The 19,283-nt window shown below is 40.4% G+C and overlaps 1 protein-coding gene across 1 annotated transcript in view; it reads left to right on the top strand.

The window, feature by feature from the left end:
- LOC127652017 (B-cell receptor CD22-like) overlaps positions 1 to 19,283 on the top strand; it is a 68,780-nt gene that overhangs the window by 13,244 nt on the left and 36,253 nt on the right. Inside the window, exons 10-16 of the mRNA XM_052138081.1 lie at positions 6,510 to 6,631; positions 6,762 to 7,001; positions 12,465 to 12,722; positions 12,814 to 13,056; positions 13,147 to 13,243; positions 17,733 to 17,778; positions 18,002 to 18,240. Coding sequence (XP_051994041.1) covers positions 6,510 to 6,631; positions 6,762 to 7,001; positions 12,465 to 12,722; positions 12,814 to 13,056; positions 13,147 to 13,243; positions 17,733 to 17,778; positions 18,002 to 18,240 — 1,245 coding nt within the window. The remainder of the gene's footprint in view (positions 1 to 6,509; positions 6,632 to 6,761; positions 7,002 to 12,464; positions 12,723 to 12,813; positions 13,057 to 13,146; positions 13,244 to 17,732; positions 17,779 to 18,001; positions 18,241 to 19,283) is intronic.

Raw genomic sequence — 19,283 nt, 5'->3', positions numbered from 1 at the left:
AGTGCGATCATCCTGTCTAGCTCTTTTTTTAGACGATCTTTGAGAGGTGCAGGAACTCGACGAGCAGAATGCACTACAGGATGCGCATTTTCTTTCAACTGGATCTTGTAAACATAAGGCAAAACACCAAACCCTTTGAAGACGTCTGTAAAATTTTCCATTATGTCATCCACAGAATCACTTGTACTCACCACTGAGTAGTCTTGGTTGATGTGATACACCCTTTTGACAAGATTCAGGTTTTCACATGCTTTGTCACCTAGCAGAGATTCCAGCCCTTCAGCCACAACAGAGAACAGCAGGTGGTGCACTTTCTCTTTCACCGTTACTTTCAGTTTACATACGCCAAGAGAGTCAATGATTTGTCCATTATAGTCTTTGAGAAGTATCGACTTTTTCCTTACTTTAGGTTTTTCTTTCATCCTTTTGATGTCTGTCATACTGATTAGATTTGCTTTTGCACCAGTGTCAAGCTTGAAAACAACCAGCGTTCCATTGATCTCTAGCGGTGTTCTCCATTTGTCACTTCTGTCAGCACCCTCTTGATTTTGTACATGCTCTATCAACTTTTCAGTTTTTTCAGAATCCTGTGTTTCTTGGCAATTAACCATGCCGACGAAGAAGGTATCGCTGAGGTTAGTCTCCTCTATCATCTTGACAGATCTCTCTTTTTGTCTCATTTTCCTTTTGGAGAAGCATTGTTTTGCAAAATGATTTTTACCATTACACTTCACACAGTACTTTCCGAAAGCTGGACATTGCTTAGGTTGATGTTCTGTACCACAACGTTTGCAATTGTACACATCATCCGTCTGTTTTACAGCTTTAGACATGTATCGCTTTCCTTTGAATGACACTGCACCGATTACTGCATCTGAGCTCGTAGACACGCTTTTCGGCATCATTTCACCAAATGTTTTCACATGCAGCTGAGCAAGTTCACTGGCTTGACAAATTTTGATTGATTCATGCAACGTGAGCTCTGTTTCTCTCAGTAAGCGTTGTCTTACTTTCGCATCACTTATGCCAAACACAATCTGATCTCGTATCATCGAGTCAGTCAGCTGATCAAAATTGCATGTCTTCGCTTTGAGCCTCAGGTCAGTTAGGAAGTTATCAAATGTTTCAAGCGGTTGTTGCACACGTGAACGAAATATATATCTTTCATACGTTTCATTCTTTTTCGGTGAGCAGTGAGCAGTAAATTTATCTAGCACATCGTCAAGCTTGTTTTTATCCTCATCCTCAGTAAAGACGAAGGTGTTATACACTTCAATAGCCTGTGGACCAGCAATCGTCAACAATAGAGCAACCTTACGTGCTTCTGGCTTCGTGTCCATCCCAATGGCTGCCATGTATAGCTCAAATTGCTGCCTGAAACTGCGCCAGTTGCAATCAACATTGCCTGTGAGCTTCAAATTCTCCGGTGGTCTCAAAGTATCCATCTTGACGCTTTCACAACAGGTTGTCTTCGGATGATTTCACTTCTGGTACCATGTTTTGTTTAATTCTTTCTTTATTAAACAATCTGCAGTGCAGTAACTACAAGCCTCTCTTTGTCTTTCCCATGTTCTGGATCCTTTTTCGCCAGTCATGCTACCCCCATCACTTCACACACAGTGACCTCTAGTGGTTTTCTCAGGAAACAACATAAACTGATATCATTACAAACAACATAAACTGATATCATTACAGTTACAAAAGGCAAAAAGAAGCAAAAGAAGTTCAAAGAAAAATGGTTAAAACCTCAGCTTGATTTTAGAATTCCAGGATATAGTGCAATAAGACATGATAGAGGTAACAATCAAAGTGGTGGAGGGTGTGCTACCTTTATCAAAGATGGGGAAGCTTTCATAGTGATTACATCTGCTGAAGAATGGGAATTTACTGTAATTGAAATCTGTTCTGTATGGAAAGAAGTAAATATTAAATTAATACATGTAAAATGTTAACTGTTGAAATGTTTAATGAAATAGGAGGAAAGGTTTTTAAAAAGGAAATTTGGTGTGGTGATTTTAACACTCATCGTAGTTATGGGGTGGAAATTACCTGGATAGTAATGGAAGAATAGTTGAAGAGTTCATGGATGAAAGAACATTAGTCTATATTAATGATGGAAAAGGAACAAGAGTAGATGTGAATAGGGGGTCAGTTTAATGTTTTGACATTACTCTGGTATCAGATAAGCTAGTTAATAAGTGTGAATGGTAATTCAAGAAACACCCGACTGTAAGAATTGATAATTTCCACTTCTCACTATAATAAATACAAACATATCAATGCAAGTAGGGAACTCAATCACAAGGTGGTGTTTTGATAAGGCTGATTGGGAAAAAATCTAAATATGTTGTAGAGAATCAACACACATGCAGTAGAACCATTAAAGAACAAAATAAAGCATTTCGAGTATTAAAGAAAAACGTAATACACGAGAACATAATTGTTTACCAAAGGAAAAGAGCAATTGCCCAAATGACAATTAAAAATACCAAAAAGAGGACATGGAGGGAATTTTGTTCCACCATTGGTAGTGAAACCAAACTAAAAGATATATGGAACATGTTTAAACAAATGAGTGCGAAAAGGAAGGTAACAAAAATCTCTGCATTAGTAGATGGAGAGAAGGCAGATGTTCTGGGAATCTCATTTGCTGCAATACACAGTGGTGAAAATCTAGATGTTATACATAGACAAGTAAAAGAACAGCCAATCAGAGCAAATGTAAATGTGAGGGAAAGAGAGAAGATAATATGTCAGCTCTTGATGTGGATATTTCAATGTAGGAACTTAAAATAGCCTTACGAGACACCAGGTATTCATGAAATTTAAATGAGTTAATGGCAAAAGTCTATTTTGACATTGAAAAGGCATATGATTCCATGTGGAGGGAAGTGTTGCTCTAAATTAAGCAATATGGGTATGGGAGGGGATTATATAATTTGATACTAGACTTATTATCAGACAGGAAAATTAAAGTCAAGGTTGGGTTGGAAGTGTCTAAGGACATTGAAATTGACAATGGTGTCCCACAGGGTGGAGTAATCAGTCCTACACAGTTTAATATCATGATAAATGACAATTTCTCAGATTTTGAAGGACGTATCAAATCTGCATTATATGCAGATGATGGGCCTATATGGATAAGGGGAAGCAATGTGAAATATGTAATAGGAAAATTAAGAGAAGCAATAAAGAAAGTAGAAACATTTTAATATCAATGGGGGCTTAAGCTGTCAATGAGTAAGTTCTGCTATATGATATTTACAAATAAGCAAAAGATTGATGTTTAGAAGTTTACACTATATGGGAAGCCAATGGAGAGGGTGTCTGAGTTTGGGCTATGGCTGATAAATACACATGGAAAGTGCATATTAAACTTATAGATTCAAAATGCAAGAAAGTAATACATTCACTCAGAGCAGTGGCTGGATATGATTGGGGGCTTATAAGCAGTCACTAATTGATACTATACAGAGCTATTATGAGATCAACCATTGATTATGGATGTGTAGTCTATGGAGCTGAAGCTAAGACAATACTACTAAATATAGAAATATTACAGTATAGACCTATACAGCTCTGTATAGGTGCTATAAAGTAAATGGTCTACTTTTATATAGCACCTTTTTAACCTATTCAAAGCGCTTTACACTGCGTCTCATTCACTCATTCACACACCAAAGACAGCAAATCTGCCATGCAAGACACTAGTCTGCCATTGGGAGCAACTTGGAGTTCAGTATCTTGCCCAAGGACACTTCGGCATGTGGAGGCGTGTGGGCCGTGTGATTAGTGGACAACCCGTCTACCACCTGAGCCTCAGCCACCTGCAAAAGTCAACGGCCATTAATGCTGTTCTAATAGAAGCAGTTGAAATACCATTGGAGTTCAGAAGAGAAAATTATCACTTAAATATTGGTTGAAATCGGCTCCTCTTCTAAGGGAGCCGATTTCAAATCTCCATGTGTGCACACACTGGTATTCTCGCACACACAGGAGGGTTTGGATGAGTGGATATGCCACTGGACCTGCTCCTCGGACCCCCGGACGGACTAAACGAGTTGCCGAAGGAGAACTGCACATGTCTCGGCCGACGGGCTAGAGGCCGGGCCGCCTTCCCCTCTCACCTGCCGTGGGCCTGGGAAGACAGGCCGCCAAGGATGACGCTGCACCTTACGCCGTGGACCCTGGAGGGGAGTGTGTGCGGCTGACGGCCACAGCTCATGCCTGTGACATTCCATACAAAATTTCCTGCCCTTCATGGATCCCCGTCTCACCGTGAGGATGCCAGATTCACCCTTTGTTATGAACACTTTTCCCCCTGGACACTTTTTTTCCCCCTGTTATTGACTTTTTACATTTATTATTATTTACAATAAATGCCTCCCCGAGGCTTGATGACAAACCCAATGTGTCTGTCTCTTGCTCACCCCTCCACACTCACACAGACTTTTGAGCACAGATCCACTGAAGACACATACTCTCTTGTTCCTCAGTCCAGATCTTCTGAATATGATAATCTTTCAGTAAGTGTCACAATCTCACATCTTCTCAATACTGTTAATAAACAACAAAACTGTCCTGATCATCAGTCAACAGTAATAACAGTCAATAATATTCAAATACAAATGGACATTTCTCTGTAACAGTATTTTATTACTATTCATGTCCACTGCATTTGACTATAATTAATCAATGTTTAGTTAATAGTTTATTCATCATTCTTATTTATATAACGAGTTTCACAAAGACTAAAAGTGTTGACAAGACTACAAACGCATTCATTTAATTTTATCCTCACATTTATAATAAAGTTTGTGAATATTGTTTGCTAATGTGTTTAATCAGTCCATCTCTGTCTTATTGTTTGTTCAGCCCAACAGGAAGATGATGCAGTAAGAGGCGGAGCACAACCAATCAAATCCCTTCATGACTTCTCTGGGTGGAGCTACTTTGTTAAATGTTCTTATTCTGTTGAGCTTTGCTGGGATGGCCACTTCCTCATTTACCACCAGTATCAATCGCCATCTACAGGAGAAACATTAGAAAAGCATTTGAGTTTGTTCTTTTCAAGATCTCTTGTTATTAAGATGTAATTACACCTGTAATAAAGAAACAGGGGAACAATAAACATAAACAGATGTGTGTATTCATGTTATCATTGTAATCTAATATCTACCCCACTTTATTATATCACCACAGGTTTGTTAACAGGTAAAGACGGTCAGTTAAGACTCCTCAGGGGTTCAGATGATAATAAACTTAAACTGAGATTTAAACATAAACTACAAAATATGAAAACAGATTCCTCAAAACATGGAAATAACTTCCTATATTGATAGTTGATGTTATTTTGCTGTAAGATGTTTGAGGTCAGTGATGTGGATGTGAGGGGAGGGGCAGAGATATTTCGCTGCTGTATCTAAAGAACTGTTAAAAACACAAACAGTCCATCAGATTAAAGCTATAAAGTGGATGTGCTAATAAACTCTTGTCTTTTCTCGCTGGAGATCGAATTGAACTGAACACGGTAAGACAAACTCATTTATAGATAAGTGAATATTGTTGATTATTGCAATAGATGAAGCTCATATGACACAAGAATCCTGACATGAGAAATATCTTGAGCATCAATGATCAGTTCATTTAAACAAGCGTCACTGAAAGCTTTCACTGACACTATGAGCAGTTCATGCAGCTGTAAATACATACTACAGTATACATGTGCTTTATGAAATCAATTTCAAAGATTAATGCTGTTTCATATATACTTTTATGTTATGATGTCATCAGTATGGCTCCTCCTCTTCCTTTGATATTTCTGCTCATGATTGCAGCAGGTGAGTCACTGATATTACATGATCACAACTTTAATGTTGAATTTTATTCATGAAATATCTGCCTTTTGTTCCATGTATTTCTTTGTCTGTGTGGCGTGATGTTGATCTGATCATTTGTTCAGTTGTTTTCTCTGTTCAGTTTTCACACGTCTGAATGTTCATTTCTGCTTTTGTGCAACACCTTTAATAAAAACTCATGAAGATCTTCACACTCATTTATCACATCATCAGTCAAGAGTTTGAGAATATTATAATAGTGTCTGTTATACAGCGCTGTTTTCAAGTGTAAACTGCTTGTCAAAACTTAATTTCTTCATTATATTTTGTGTTTCAGTGGCTTTCTTGAGTACCAGGCACAATCAATGAATATCATTACAGCGTCCATGTGCAATAAGTGTTTAAAATGTGTGTTAAATGTTTTATAGTATTGTCTAATAAATCAAATGATAACTTATTTTTCAGGGGTTTATAGTGCTGATGATTGGGGTGTGAGTTACAGCTCTAAATACATCTGTGCACTAAAGGGGTCATCAGTGATAATGTCCTGCATAAGATCAAGAAAGTGTTCTGGTTTAGCGAATTTCGCGAAAAGGGTGTAGAGCCTCCAGATCTGTCCAATGACACTAAATACAGTCAGAGGATTCAGTATCTGGGAGATAAAAAGCAGATCTGCACCATCAGACTGAATGATGTGACACAGAAGGATTCACACGAGTACTATTTCAGATTCATTACTAATAAACCTGATGGAAGATGGACTGGTTATCCTGGAGTGACTCTTGATATCACAGGTAACATTTTTCACAATTCAGTCTTGATTGTTTTTATTTGGGTTTATGATCTCCATTTAAGATCAATTATATTCTGGGAAAGAAATCTTCATCCACAATATATCCAGATGTCAAGTGTTGTTGTTGTCAGATCTTCATGTGGAGTCTCCTGAGAGCGTGACAGAGGGAGATACAGTCAGTCTGACATGTAAAAGCACCTGTAATCTGACTGACAGAACAACATTCATCTGGTGGAAAAACACACAGTCATTAACTGAGAGAAACAATAAACTCCTCCTGCAGTCAGTCAGAAGAGAGGATGCAGGCAGATATAGCTGTGCTGTACACGGACACAATCTCACATCACCTCATGTTTATCTCAATGTTAAATGTAAGTACATATACAGAGTTCAAGACTACATGTGTCTGTTCCACAATCAAGTGAGTTTCTCCAGAGTCAGCATTTTAAGACATCATAGACACTCACCCGACACAAAGGCTGTTCAACACCCTGCCTCCTAAAATATCTCGTTTTGGACAAATTGTAAAATATCATCGTATGAATCCTTCCCTGTGTAGACAATCCAAGAATTCACTGTGATGAGCTCGGAGGAAAAATAAATCCAAGATGCGACGTAGCAAGAACATTTTCTATTAAAAATATACTTATAAAATCCAGTTCAATACTGGACAGTTTCAATAAAACAGTTTAAAATAACAGTAAACTGAATATTTCACCTGTAAATGTGTGTTATGTATATTTATGCTGATTAGAGAATCGTGTTGTTCTTCTCATCGTTGCGCTGTCTCTAACGAGACTTCATTTCAGTTCGGATGCTGCTATAGAATACAGTGAGGAAGATCACTAGATTGTGGAACACATTTCTCTGGTCAATGGTGAGAAAATTTTAAGTGTATTATTGGAGAATCAGAAAAAAATAAGTGAGAAATCATAAATGTAAATCTGTTGTTCAGGTGTCTCTAAATACACAGACCATTTCTAAAACTGAAAATCAGGAATTAACAGAAGATAAAACTGTAATGTCTATAATGTCGATGAGTCATCATTTTGTATTTAGATAAAAAAAGATTTTGAATCGTGTTTAAAAATAAGTAATTAAATAATAATTGTATTTATAACCCCAGTGAGCAAGCTGAAGGCGACTGTGGCAAGGAACACAAAACTACATAAGATGTTGGTTAATGGAGAAATATAAACTTGGGAGAAACCAGACTCACTGTGGGGGCCAGTTCTCCTCTGACTAACATCATTAATATAATGACAATATTACTTATGTATAGTGCAAGTCATGGTTTAAAATTATTAAACTATGTAAATGTTAAGTGACAGTGTTTAAACATAGATTTTGTATGAACTGTAAGATTAATGATTAATGTCTTTGAAGTTCATCCTGGGCTAACTGCAGAGGTTCACATAGATGTAATTGTCATTGATAATTGACTGATGAAGAGTTTTGTTGGCAATTAATTGATAGTCTATATTTCCCATTTCAAGAGTGTAGTCCATCATTAGAACGAGGTGATGCAGGCAGAGATCAGTGAGGTGCATCACAGTTCAACCTGGCTGGTAATTTCGGTGAGGTTCGGTGTGGTCCGTCCAAGGTTCAGACAATGGCATATGAAGTATCCCATGTCTTATGGTTGGAGTTGGCATCAGTTCATCCTCTGAAGTCCATCATAATAGACTGAAGTGATGTATGGCTGGCACCGGTCATCATCACTCAGAGACACTGAGACAGTGGAGTCCAACACGAAGCAGGAATGGAGCTGAATCCAGCTGGTTCTGGTTATTAGCGTAGATGCCATTCAATTTAATGCAGAGTTATAGATCATTATCAGTGTTTCTGGTTTCTGGTTCCGGCAGACAAAACCAAAACAGCCTAATTGTGTGTTGAAATAAACTAGGTGTATGCCTGGCTAAATAGACAAGTCTTAAGTCTAGACTTAAACTGAGGGAGTGTTACTTCATCAATGCGCAATCCCTGTGAGCAAAAACGGATGAATTGTAAGCCAATATCCGCTACCTCAAATCAAATCACTTTATTGTCACACTACCATGTACACAAGTGCAACAGTAGGTGAAATTCTTGTGTGCAGGTCCGAGCAACATAGCAGTCATGACAGTGACGAGACATATACCAATTACAGTAAACAACATACTTACACAACACAATTTACATATCAAATGTACACATACTTATACAACACAATAATTATATACAATGTACAGTAAACAATACACACAATATAGAATACACAATATACAATACAATAAGTAAAGAGTATACATTATAAATATATAAGTAGTTGTAATGAGGAGAATATGTTGAGAGTCCAGTGTGAGGTTATAGATTAATAAAGTGCAGTGCAAATTATTGATCGTGAGAGATCAATTGTTCAACAGTCTGACTGCTTGGGGGAAAAAGCTATCGTGTAGTCGGCTGGTGCGGGTCCTGATGCTGCGATACCGCCTGCCTGATGGTAGCAGTGAGAACAGACCATGACTCGGGTGGCTGGAGTCTCTGATGATCCTCCGAGCTTTTTTCACACACCGCCTGGTATATATGTCCTGGAGGGAGGGAAGCTCACCTCTGATGATGTTTCTGGCAGTTCGCACCACCCTTTGCAGGGCTTTGCAGTTGTGGGCGGTGCTATTGCCATACCAGGCGGTAATGCAGCCAGTCAGGATGCACTCTACAGTACTGGTGTAGAACCGTGTGAAGATGTAGTGGTTCATTCCAAACTTCCTCAGCCGTCTCAGGAAGAAGAGGCGCTGGTGAGCCTTCTTCACAACGGCCTCCATGTGGACGGACCATGTGAGTTCCTCAGTAATGTGGACACCGAGGAACTTGAAACTGCTGACTCTCTCTACCGGTGCTCCATTAATGGTGATTGGGCTGTGTTCTCCGTCTTTCTTCCTGAAGTCCACTACAAGCTCCTTGGTTTTACTGACGTTGAGGGAGAGGTTGTGCTCCTGACACCAGCGTGACAGAGTGTGCACCTCCTCTCTGTAGGCTCTTTCATCATTGTCAGTGATCAGACCTACCACCGTCGTATTGTCAGCAAACTTAATGATGGCATTGGAGCTATGTGTTGCCACACAGTCATGTGTGTATAGTGAATACAGGAGTGGGCTGAGAACACAGCCCTGCAGGGCTCCAGTGTTGAGGGTCAGTGATGAGGAGATGTTGCTGCCCATTCTAACCACCTGATGTCTGCCTGACGTCATGGTTGATGTTTTGAAGCATGTGGGGACTACAGACAGGGAGAGGGACAGATTGAAAATGTCCGTAAAAACACCAGCCAGTTGATTCGCACACGCTCTGATGACGTGGCCCAGAATGCCATCTGGACCCGCAGCTTTACGGATGTTCACCCGTCGGAAGGATCGGGTTACATCCACAACAGAGACGGAGAGTGAACCAACCTCTGAAGCGTCAACCGCTAGTGCTCTCTCCGTGTTATTGTCCTCGAAACGAGCATAAAATGTATTAAGTTCGTCCGGGAGAGATGCAGCTGTGTTCACGGCGAAGTCTTTATTCCGTTTGTAGTCCGTGATGTTACTTGCCTGCCACATACTTCTAGAGTCAGTGGTGTTGAACTAACCTTCAAGTTTGTGCCTGTACTGGCGTTTGGCTTCACTGATAGTGTTACGTAGAGCATAACTGGCTTGTTTACGCTCCTCCATGTTAGAAGAATTAAAAGCGGAGGTCCGCGCATTAAGTGCCGCGCGAACATCGGCGTTAACCCATGGTTTCTGGTTGGGGTATATCTGTATTGTTTTGGTCGGAACAACATCCTCTATGCACTTCAAGATGAAACACGTTACGCTGTCAGCGTAAACCTCGATGTCGTCATCAGAGGCGGACCGGAACATCTCCCAGTCCACGTGATCAAAACAGTCTTGTAGCATAGAGTCTGATTGGTCCGACCAGCACTGGATCGTTCTGAGGGTGGGTGCTTCCCGTTTCAGTTTCTGCCTGTAAGCGGGCAAGAGGTTATTTACAATCTATTTCAGAGACTTGAGAAAATTTCCCTGATGATCCTAAGTTCATTCTGGGTGATTTTAATAACTGCAATGTTAAGAAGAGTTTGTGTACATACTATCAATATGTTGACTGTCCCACTAGAAAAAAAAGACTTTAAACATGTTTTATGGAACTGTCAAAAATGCTTATATTTCATTGCTCCCTCCACTGGGGGTGTCTGATCACAGTGAAGTCTATCTCCATCTTTTTTATCAGACGTTACTTGAAAGGGAGAAGCCTCAGGAAAAGACTGTTAAAGTGTGGGATAATGATAGTTCAATGGCATTGCATGGATGATTTGAATGTACACAGTGGATGGTCTTTGGTAGTGTAGATTTTAATGAACTGGTTGAGACAGTGACTGAGAGTGCTGCAAGAGAATGAGCTGAAGAGCTCTCTCTCTCTCTCTCTCTCTCTCTCTCTCGAACCGTCGTCACCGGCCACCTTTATCCCTCACGAGCACCCCCATCAGGCTGATTGGGGACAATGCATATAACAAGGCTGCCTATAACAAGGCTCAAACCTGTGTCTGCAGTGCTCAAGTGTTAGGTGTTTACCACTGAGTTAACCGAAAATATAATCTTTACTATAAGAAAAAATGCAACGTACAAATAAACAAAGAAAGCCGAGCATTCACAAAATGGAGAAACAAAAATAGACACAAGGGTCAAAAGGTATTATAAAGAACAAACTTAACTTGAGAACTGGTCACTGGAGGCACAGAGTACCTAGGCTCAAGACAGAACACAAAGGGAGGGAACAAACAGACTTATAAAGGCCTAGAAGCAGGTGAAGGGAATGAGGGTTAACGAGCAGAGTACTGAACAAGGTTAGGGGCGTTAGTGCCATTTGCAGGAGTGGAGAGAACAGGGCTCAGGGTATAAGTGTCATCTGCAGGCCTGTTAAGAGCATGGCTCAAAGAAAGCACCCCCTGATGGTCAGGAGTGGAACAGGAACCCAAAGATGGGATCTTTACAGGGTGTGCGTTGTTCCGGCCCGGCCTCGCCCTCCTCCGCTCTACACTATTGATTTCAGATAGCAGAAAATATCACGTCCTACATTAGTTAATGGGGAGCCAATTCAGTCAGTTACAAATGATGGTATAGTGCTTGACCACAAGCTTAAATGGGACATGTGGACCGAATATATAAATAAAACATAAAAAGACACAACAGAAAATGTATTTCCAAAAGAAATTCCTCTCCTTTAATGTCCACAACAGAATGCTTTTGATGATTTATGGTGCTTTTAATGAAAGTCTTATAAAATTCTGTACTATTTGTTGGTATGGTAATGCAACCGAGGTACAGAAGAAATCAGTAAGGAAAGTTGTAACAATGGGAAGTCAATTGTTAGGGATTATGTTACCGAGTATTTATAGAAAGTATTTATAAAAAAAGAGAGTGTTAAATAAGGCAAATAATATTGTGAGTGACTAGAGGGATCCTTTGGCTTCTGCTTTTGAATTGTTTCCATCTGGCCAACGGTATTGTGTTCCCCGTTGTATGAAAAAAAGGTCTAAATGATCTTTTATCTCTCAAGCAATTAAAGTTTAAACTTCTTTTAATGTCTGGTCATTCATTAATTCCATTAATTATTCAATTTTTTTATATATATATATATATATACTGTGTATGATGTTTATATTTGCCAGTCGTGGTTTCTGATGTCTGTGTGATTATGCTGCAAACCCTTTTACCTATGGGGACAAATAAATGAACTAACTAATAAGCAAATCAATATAGTGTAAAAACTTTAACTTGAAGACTTTCAGTAATAGAACATTTCAATTATTTTACTTGTAGATTCTCCAAAGACTGTCTCAGTGTCCATGAGTGGATCTGGTGAAATATTTTTGGGTGATTCAGTGAATCTGACCTGCAGCAGTGATTCAAACCCACCTGTTCTGAACTACACCTGGTTTAAGGAGAATACAACTGTTGGATCTGGAGAAATCTACAGCATCACAAGTATCCGCTCTGATCACAGTGGAGAATACAAGTGCAAGTCCAGAAATGAAGTTGGAGAGAAATACTCTGATACTGTCACTTTAAATGTCATGTGTGAGTTTATGATGTTGCATTAACTGTTGTAACAGATCACTGGATTATCAATCTCAAAACATGATTATACATTTTCTTTTGTCTCTTTTAGATTCACCCAGGAATGTCTCAGTGTCCATGAGTGGATCTGGTGAAATAGTTTTGGGTGATTCAGTGAATCTGACCTGCAGCAGTGATTCAAACCCACCTGTTCTGAACTACACCTGGTTTAAGGAGAATGAAAGTTCATCTGTTGGATCAGGACAGAGTTACAGTGCACTACAGAGTGGATTCTTCTACTGTGTGACTCAGAATCAACATGGATCTCAGAGATCAGCTGCTGTATCAGTGACAGGTAAAGATTTGATTCATACTAGATCACACCTGTATAACTTCACATCTCTCTTATGTTTGAGAATTCATCTTCATATTCTTCTTCTTTCAGTCCATTATAGATCTGGTTGGCATGTAGTGTGGAGGATCACATTGGGTTGTGGAGGATTCATCATCATCATCATCATCATCACCATTCTGCTTAAAAAGTACAAGTAGTCATCATATTAGTATGGTTCATTGAAAACGTCTCGGGTTACTTGACTGTAACTCTTTTTCCCTGAAAAAGCAGAACGAGATGCTGTGCTTGATTCAGCGCATATGGGAACATCTTTAGGAGTGACCAGCTGTGAATATGTGTGAAACACATCAATGAAATTGACTAGGACCTTTATAGCCTCTGTTGGTGACATCATCAGAATGCGCCAGTACCAGGGGCTATAAATAGATGTACCACAGGTGCTTCATCAGGTATATTTGTCTGAAGAGCAGTCCTGGGACATCCTCAGTGAGGCAATGAAGCACAGCATCTCATTCCACTTTATCAGGGAACAAGGGTTACGGTCAAGAAACCCGAGATGTTCCCTATCAAAAGCTACACTTAATGCTGCGCTTGATTCAGCGCTTATGGGAATGAGAATACCCACACTGCCGCACTGCGGGTGTCTGGACCCCTTAAGTTTGGGTAGTGTGTGCTCACAAGAACGCAAAAGGTCTCAGACATGAGCTTGTGATGTTGACTCAAGGACGTGAGAGCCCGGAGTGGCATGAACATCCAAACTATACAATCTTATGAATGTGTACGGAGAGGACCATCCTCTGCAGCATTACAAACATGCTGCAGAGGATCACCCTCCGCCAAAGCTTTAGAAGAAGCGACCCTCTGTAGAATAAGCCCTGATGCCTACTGGTGAAGCTGACCGTGTGCTTCATAGTCAAGGGCAATAGCATCCCTCACCCGGCAAGTACGGTGGAAGTAGGCCTGAAGAGCATGGACTGGACGCATCCTGTGAAGTTTCTCCTTATCCTGCGTTTTGAGTGGTGGAGGACAGAAGTCCTCCAGAGTGACTGGATGTATGGTCGAGAAAGGAACATTAGGCAGGTAGTCAGGATGAGGATGAAATATCGCTTTCGCCATTCCTGGGGCAAAGTCTAAGCAGGATGGCAAGACAGACAGAGCCTGCAAATACCCAATTCTTTTTAAAATAGTAATAGCCATAAGAAAAACATCTTTAGACTCAGAAGCTTGTCAGACACTGACTCTAGAGGTTCAAAGGGGGTCTCAACCAGACCATCAAGGACTATAGCTAAGTCCCATGAAGGGATCCTGGTTCTAACGGGAGGCCTCAGTCGCATGGCTCCACGAATGAAACGAGCAAGCAAAGGATGTTTCCCCAGTGGCACAACATCAATCAAGGCGTGGCAAGCAGACAGAGCGGCCACATAATTCCTGAGAGTGGTGGGGCGTGTGCTTGCTGATATTTTCTCCTGCAGGAAGTCCAGAATTAAAGCAATCTGGCAGTTAACTGGATCTGCATTACATGCAGTGCACCACCTTTCAAAGACACCCCGTGTATTGACATAACTTTTTCTAGTGGAAGGAGCCCTAGCACTCAGATTGGTCTCAATAATTTCAGGTGAAAACCCAGTGTCCCTCAGTTTGTATCCTTCAGGGGCCAAACATGAAGGTTCCCCAGCACGTTCCAGGGATGAAATATTGTCCCCTGCTCTCCGATGTCGCCCAAGGTGAGCTGTCAAGGGGAGATAGTATCTCTGAGAACCCTACTCTGTTTGGCCAACTCGGCACTATCAGTAAGAGGCAATATACTTGTTGGCGAACTCTGGCTAGAACTCCCGGGAGCAGAGAAACCAGAGGAAATGCATACAGGCGCATTTTGGCCATGTATGCGCCATCGCATCCAGACCCAGGGGGGAGTCACTCAGAGAGAACTAGAGGGGACATTGCGCTGTCTGTTGGGAGGCGAATAGGTCCACCTCTGCTTCTTAAAATCTTAACCAGATTTGTTTCACTACCTCGGTGTGGAGTTTCCATTCTCCCGTCAGTATTTTCTGTCTGGACAGTAAATCCGCTCCCACATTCAGGCATCCAGAGCTTGACCTGGGCCCAAATGAAAATTTGTCACGCTAGACTGTTTAGCTGCCGCAACCACAGACCTCCTTGGTGATTTATGTAAGAGACTGCCGATGTGTTGTCCACACGCACAAGGACATGGTAGCCTCTCAGATGCTGGAGGAAGTACTTCAGGGCCACAAATACTGTCATCATCTCGAGACAGTTGATGTGCCAATCAAGCTGATGACCCTCCCATTCCCCTTGAGCTAGACGACCACTTAAGACCGCTCCCCAGCCCAACAGGGAGGTGTCTGTCATTAAAATTCTGCGACGGCAAGACGCACCTAGAATGGGACCCAAGGTGAGGACCGGGGTATGAACCACATAGAGAGGGTATGTAGCCTGCGGCATGTAACCCTTATCTGCCTTCATGGATTGCCCCTTGGATTAAATCCCCTGACTTTGAGCCACAACTGGAATGGTCTCATATGCAAAAGGCCCATAGGGATCACAGGGGACGCAGATGCCATGAGACCTAACATCCATTGATACTGAAGAACAGTACGATCTTAGCCTGACTTTACTCAGGGTATTCTGAATGGTTTAGATTCGAGCGGGAGATAGCTGTGCCCGCATCGTGATCGAATTCCATATGATCCCTAAATATGTTGTTCTCTGGGCAGGAGAGAGAACACTTTCCTTGTTGTTGAGTCTCAACCCCAGAGAAACCAGATGAGCTAAGACCATATTTCTGTGCTGTAATGCCAGTTCTTGCGATTGTGCTAGTATCAGACAATCGTCTATATAATTAAAAATGCGGATGCCCTGGAGTTGCAATGGAGCCAGTACTGCATCCATGAACTGAATGGAAAAACCCGATATTGGTAAGCTTCACCCCGAAAGCAAACCTTAGGAACTTCTTGTGTTGTGGCAGTATTTCTATATGAAAGTATGCATCCATGACATTAATCGTGACTAATCAATCGCGATGTTAAATTTGTGACACAATTGTCTTGACAGTTAGCATCTTGAACTTGAGCGCCTTGACTGAGCGGTTCAAGCCTCGAAGATCTAAAATCGGACATAATCCCCCATCTTCCTTAGGAACCAGGAAGTATCTGCTGTAGTAACCTGACTCTCTCTCTAGAAGGGGAACATGTTCTATTGCCTCTTTGAACAGAAGATATTGCAGCTCTTGTGACAGTAAATGTGCTTGTTCCGGATTCAGGGTAGTGGGAACCACACCGTTGAAATGCGGAGGACGGCAAACATATTTAATTCTGTAGCCCTTTTCTACTGTCTTTAGGACCCACATATAAATACCCAGTAGTAGCTTCCACTCTGCCAGGTTCCCTGAAATGGGTACCAATTTTGATACTTCCCGTTGAGGGGATGTTGGATGTTTTTTCACCTCCCGAAACCTGGTGACGACTGTATTCACCGAATCGCCAAACAGGCCGGAAGGTGAGACCAGGGTATCAAGTAAGAATACTCTGTCCTTATCCTTGATGCCCGTGAGGTTTATCGACAGATGCCTCTCCATGCTGACCAATGCAGCCATTGAACGGCCGATAGCGCAAGCTGTCTGCTTGGTTGCACGGAGAGATAAATCTAACAAGTTAACTCATCATGGAGTTCTTCAAAGAAGGTGAGAGACTGATTTTGTGTTCCATTCCTCTGGCAACCAGGCAGAAATCTGTCTTCTAGTTTCGATCGTTTGGGTTCTCTTGTTCACGAGGCTTGTCTAGCGGTAATCTGACCACCACACGAGTAACCACCTCGAGTAATTCCTCAACCGCTTTGTCATCAGGTGAGGAACGCTCAGATGTAGGCAACTCAAAGTCCGCAGACCCAAGAGATTCATCGTCCCCCTCATGAACCAAAGAGGTGCCGGGGCGCGCTTCGAGAACACGCGAGGGACCAATTGGATATGGAGAGAGAGCGAGTGATAGGGACGGACCCATCTCTTGCTCCTCAGCCAGATCCATACGCAAGCCCCACGATGGAATGGTGGCTGCTGGCTCTTGGAAGTAGACGAGCGCGCAGCGTTTTCACTGTGAACAGCTCACAATGATCACACTCGCCTAATGCAAGAGCAGCGTGTTCTTCCCCCAAACAAACAAAGCAAAACTGGTGTGTGTAAGATTCAGCCATAGGACGTAAGTATGGAAACACACACCATTTGCTTTGTTGATAGCTCATTATTTTAATTTGTCTTCTTTTTGTCTTTTCCACACATAAATGACAGAAAAAGAGAAGTTTTCTGCACATTGCCTGACAAATATAACTCCTATCAGAAGAAAAATAGAGAGCTTGAGAAGCAAAAACTCATCACAGAGTGGTCTGAAGACAAAAGACCTGATGATGCACCTGTGGCACATCTATTTATAGCCCCTGGTAGTGGCGCATTCTGATGATGTCACCATCAGAGGCTATAAAGGTCCTAGACCATTTAATTGACGTGTTGCACACATATTCACAGCTGGTCACTCCTAAAGACGATCGCATAAGCGCTGAATCAAGCGCAGCATTAAGTGAAGCTTTTGACAGGGAACAGCATTTTTGACATTTCCAGTTATTTTATTCCAGTGCACTTATGCAGTTTATGTCTGTTCTTATAACAGGAAAAAGCGTGCAGGTGTTAAAAATGAAAACCTCTCAGGAAATCAGGTAAAAATAATAATAATAAATAATCACAAAAACTCACTTTACAACATCAGGAATGAAGTCATCTCTGTTTCATATTATGTGTTTTATCAACACAATTCCACAAAACATATCTCCAATTATTATAACCTATTATTACCTTCTTTTTACCACAACTTAAATATTGAAGTCTCTCTTTAGACCAGTGGTTCTCAAACTGTATGTGGATCTCTTGATGTGATTTCAGGATCAGATCTATTGTGATGTGATAGAGAGAGTTTCTGTCCATGATGCTCCTCTTTCTGAAAGTGAAACATCGGATCAAAATGATGCTCAGTACGCCAGTATTAAACCCAAGAGACTCAGAGGAAATCTGACTGCTGGAAAAGCTCCTGAATACACTGCAGAGATTGAGTATGCAACGGTCCAACATCACAAACACAAAGAGAAGAAAAGAACAGAAGAACATGAAACCCAGAATGACAGGTGAGAAGAATCAAGTTAAACACACACGTGATTATCTGTGTTTTAATTCATTTCTCTCATGTTGTGTTTTGATATTTTAGGAGATCAGATATGCAGACTGTTGAAGAGGACTCAGTGATCTACAGCAGTGTTAAATGATCAATAATGATCCATAGAGTTTATTCATTCTCTGCTTGTAGAATATCTACTATCAACATATTCAATAACTCAAGTCTGATTTATTCTCTTTTTGTCTTTTAGCATGATGGTCAATGTATGCTGGACTAATGTAGGCCCTAAAGTGTGTTTCGCCATTTGCTTTATTTGCTAAATGTTTCAATGTAATTGGTTGTTTTAGTACTACAATGTTTAGAAAGTCAAATTTATTTTAATAAAAATTAATCTTCATTCACGATCCTGATTTGCTCATTTATTTCTCTAGTATTACTAAGTCATGAGTCAAACAGCAAAAACAATAAATTAATGTGATGTAAAATTTCTGAATCTTCATATTTGTATTTATTAAACATCGTCACAGTTTTATTGGTCAAATGTGCAACACTGCAAACAGTAGCAACTCGTTGACAATGAAATATTATTCTACAAGCTCACCATTAAAAGTTATTTTAAGATAGAAAAAAAGAAAAATTCTGTACAGAATAGTAAATAATAAAAATAGCATATATATATATATATATATACAGTATATATATATATATATATATATATATATATATATATATATATATATATATATATATATATCATATATTATAATAGAATGAAATAATCAGATTTATGTTTGCAGCAAATGAGATACGGGTATTTCTATACTGTTAAATATATATTTAACTTTTTAATATAGTATAATATATAATATAATATGTGTATTAATGGTAAATAATTGTTAGGAAGGGTTCATTGGCACAAAAGTTTGAACTCTTTTCTGTACTTTTCATCTCTATTTGATAGTCATCTACAACTTTTTGTAGCAATGCTCTGCACACATTTTCAAGGTGACTTGAACATCTTCTTAGTTCCTCCTGACATGATTTTGTTCAGTT

Source organism: Xyrauchen texanus, chromosome 11 (genome assembly GCF_025860055.1).
Source record: "Xyrauchen texanus isolate HMW12.3.18 chromosome 11, RBS_HiC_50CHRs, whole genome shotgun sequence".
Classification (NCBI taxonomy): Eukaryota; Metazoa; Chordata; class Actinopteri; order Cypriniformes; family Catostomidae; genus Xyrauchen; species Xyrauchen texanus.
Note: the sequence above shows the minus strand (reverse complement) of the source record. Positions and strands in the feature narration are given on the sequence as shown.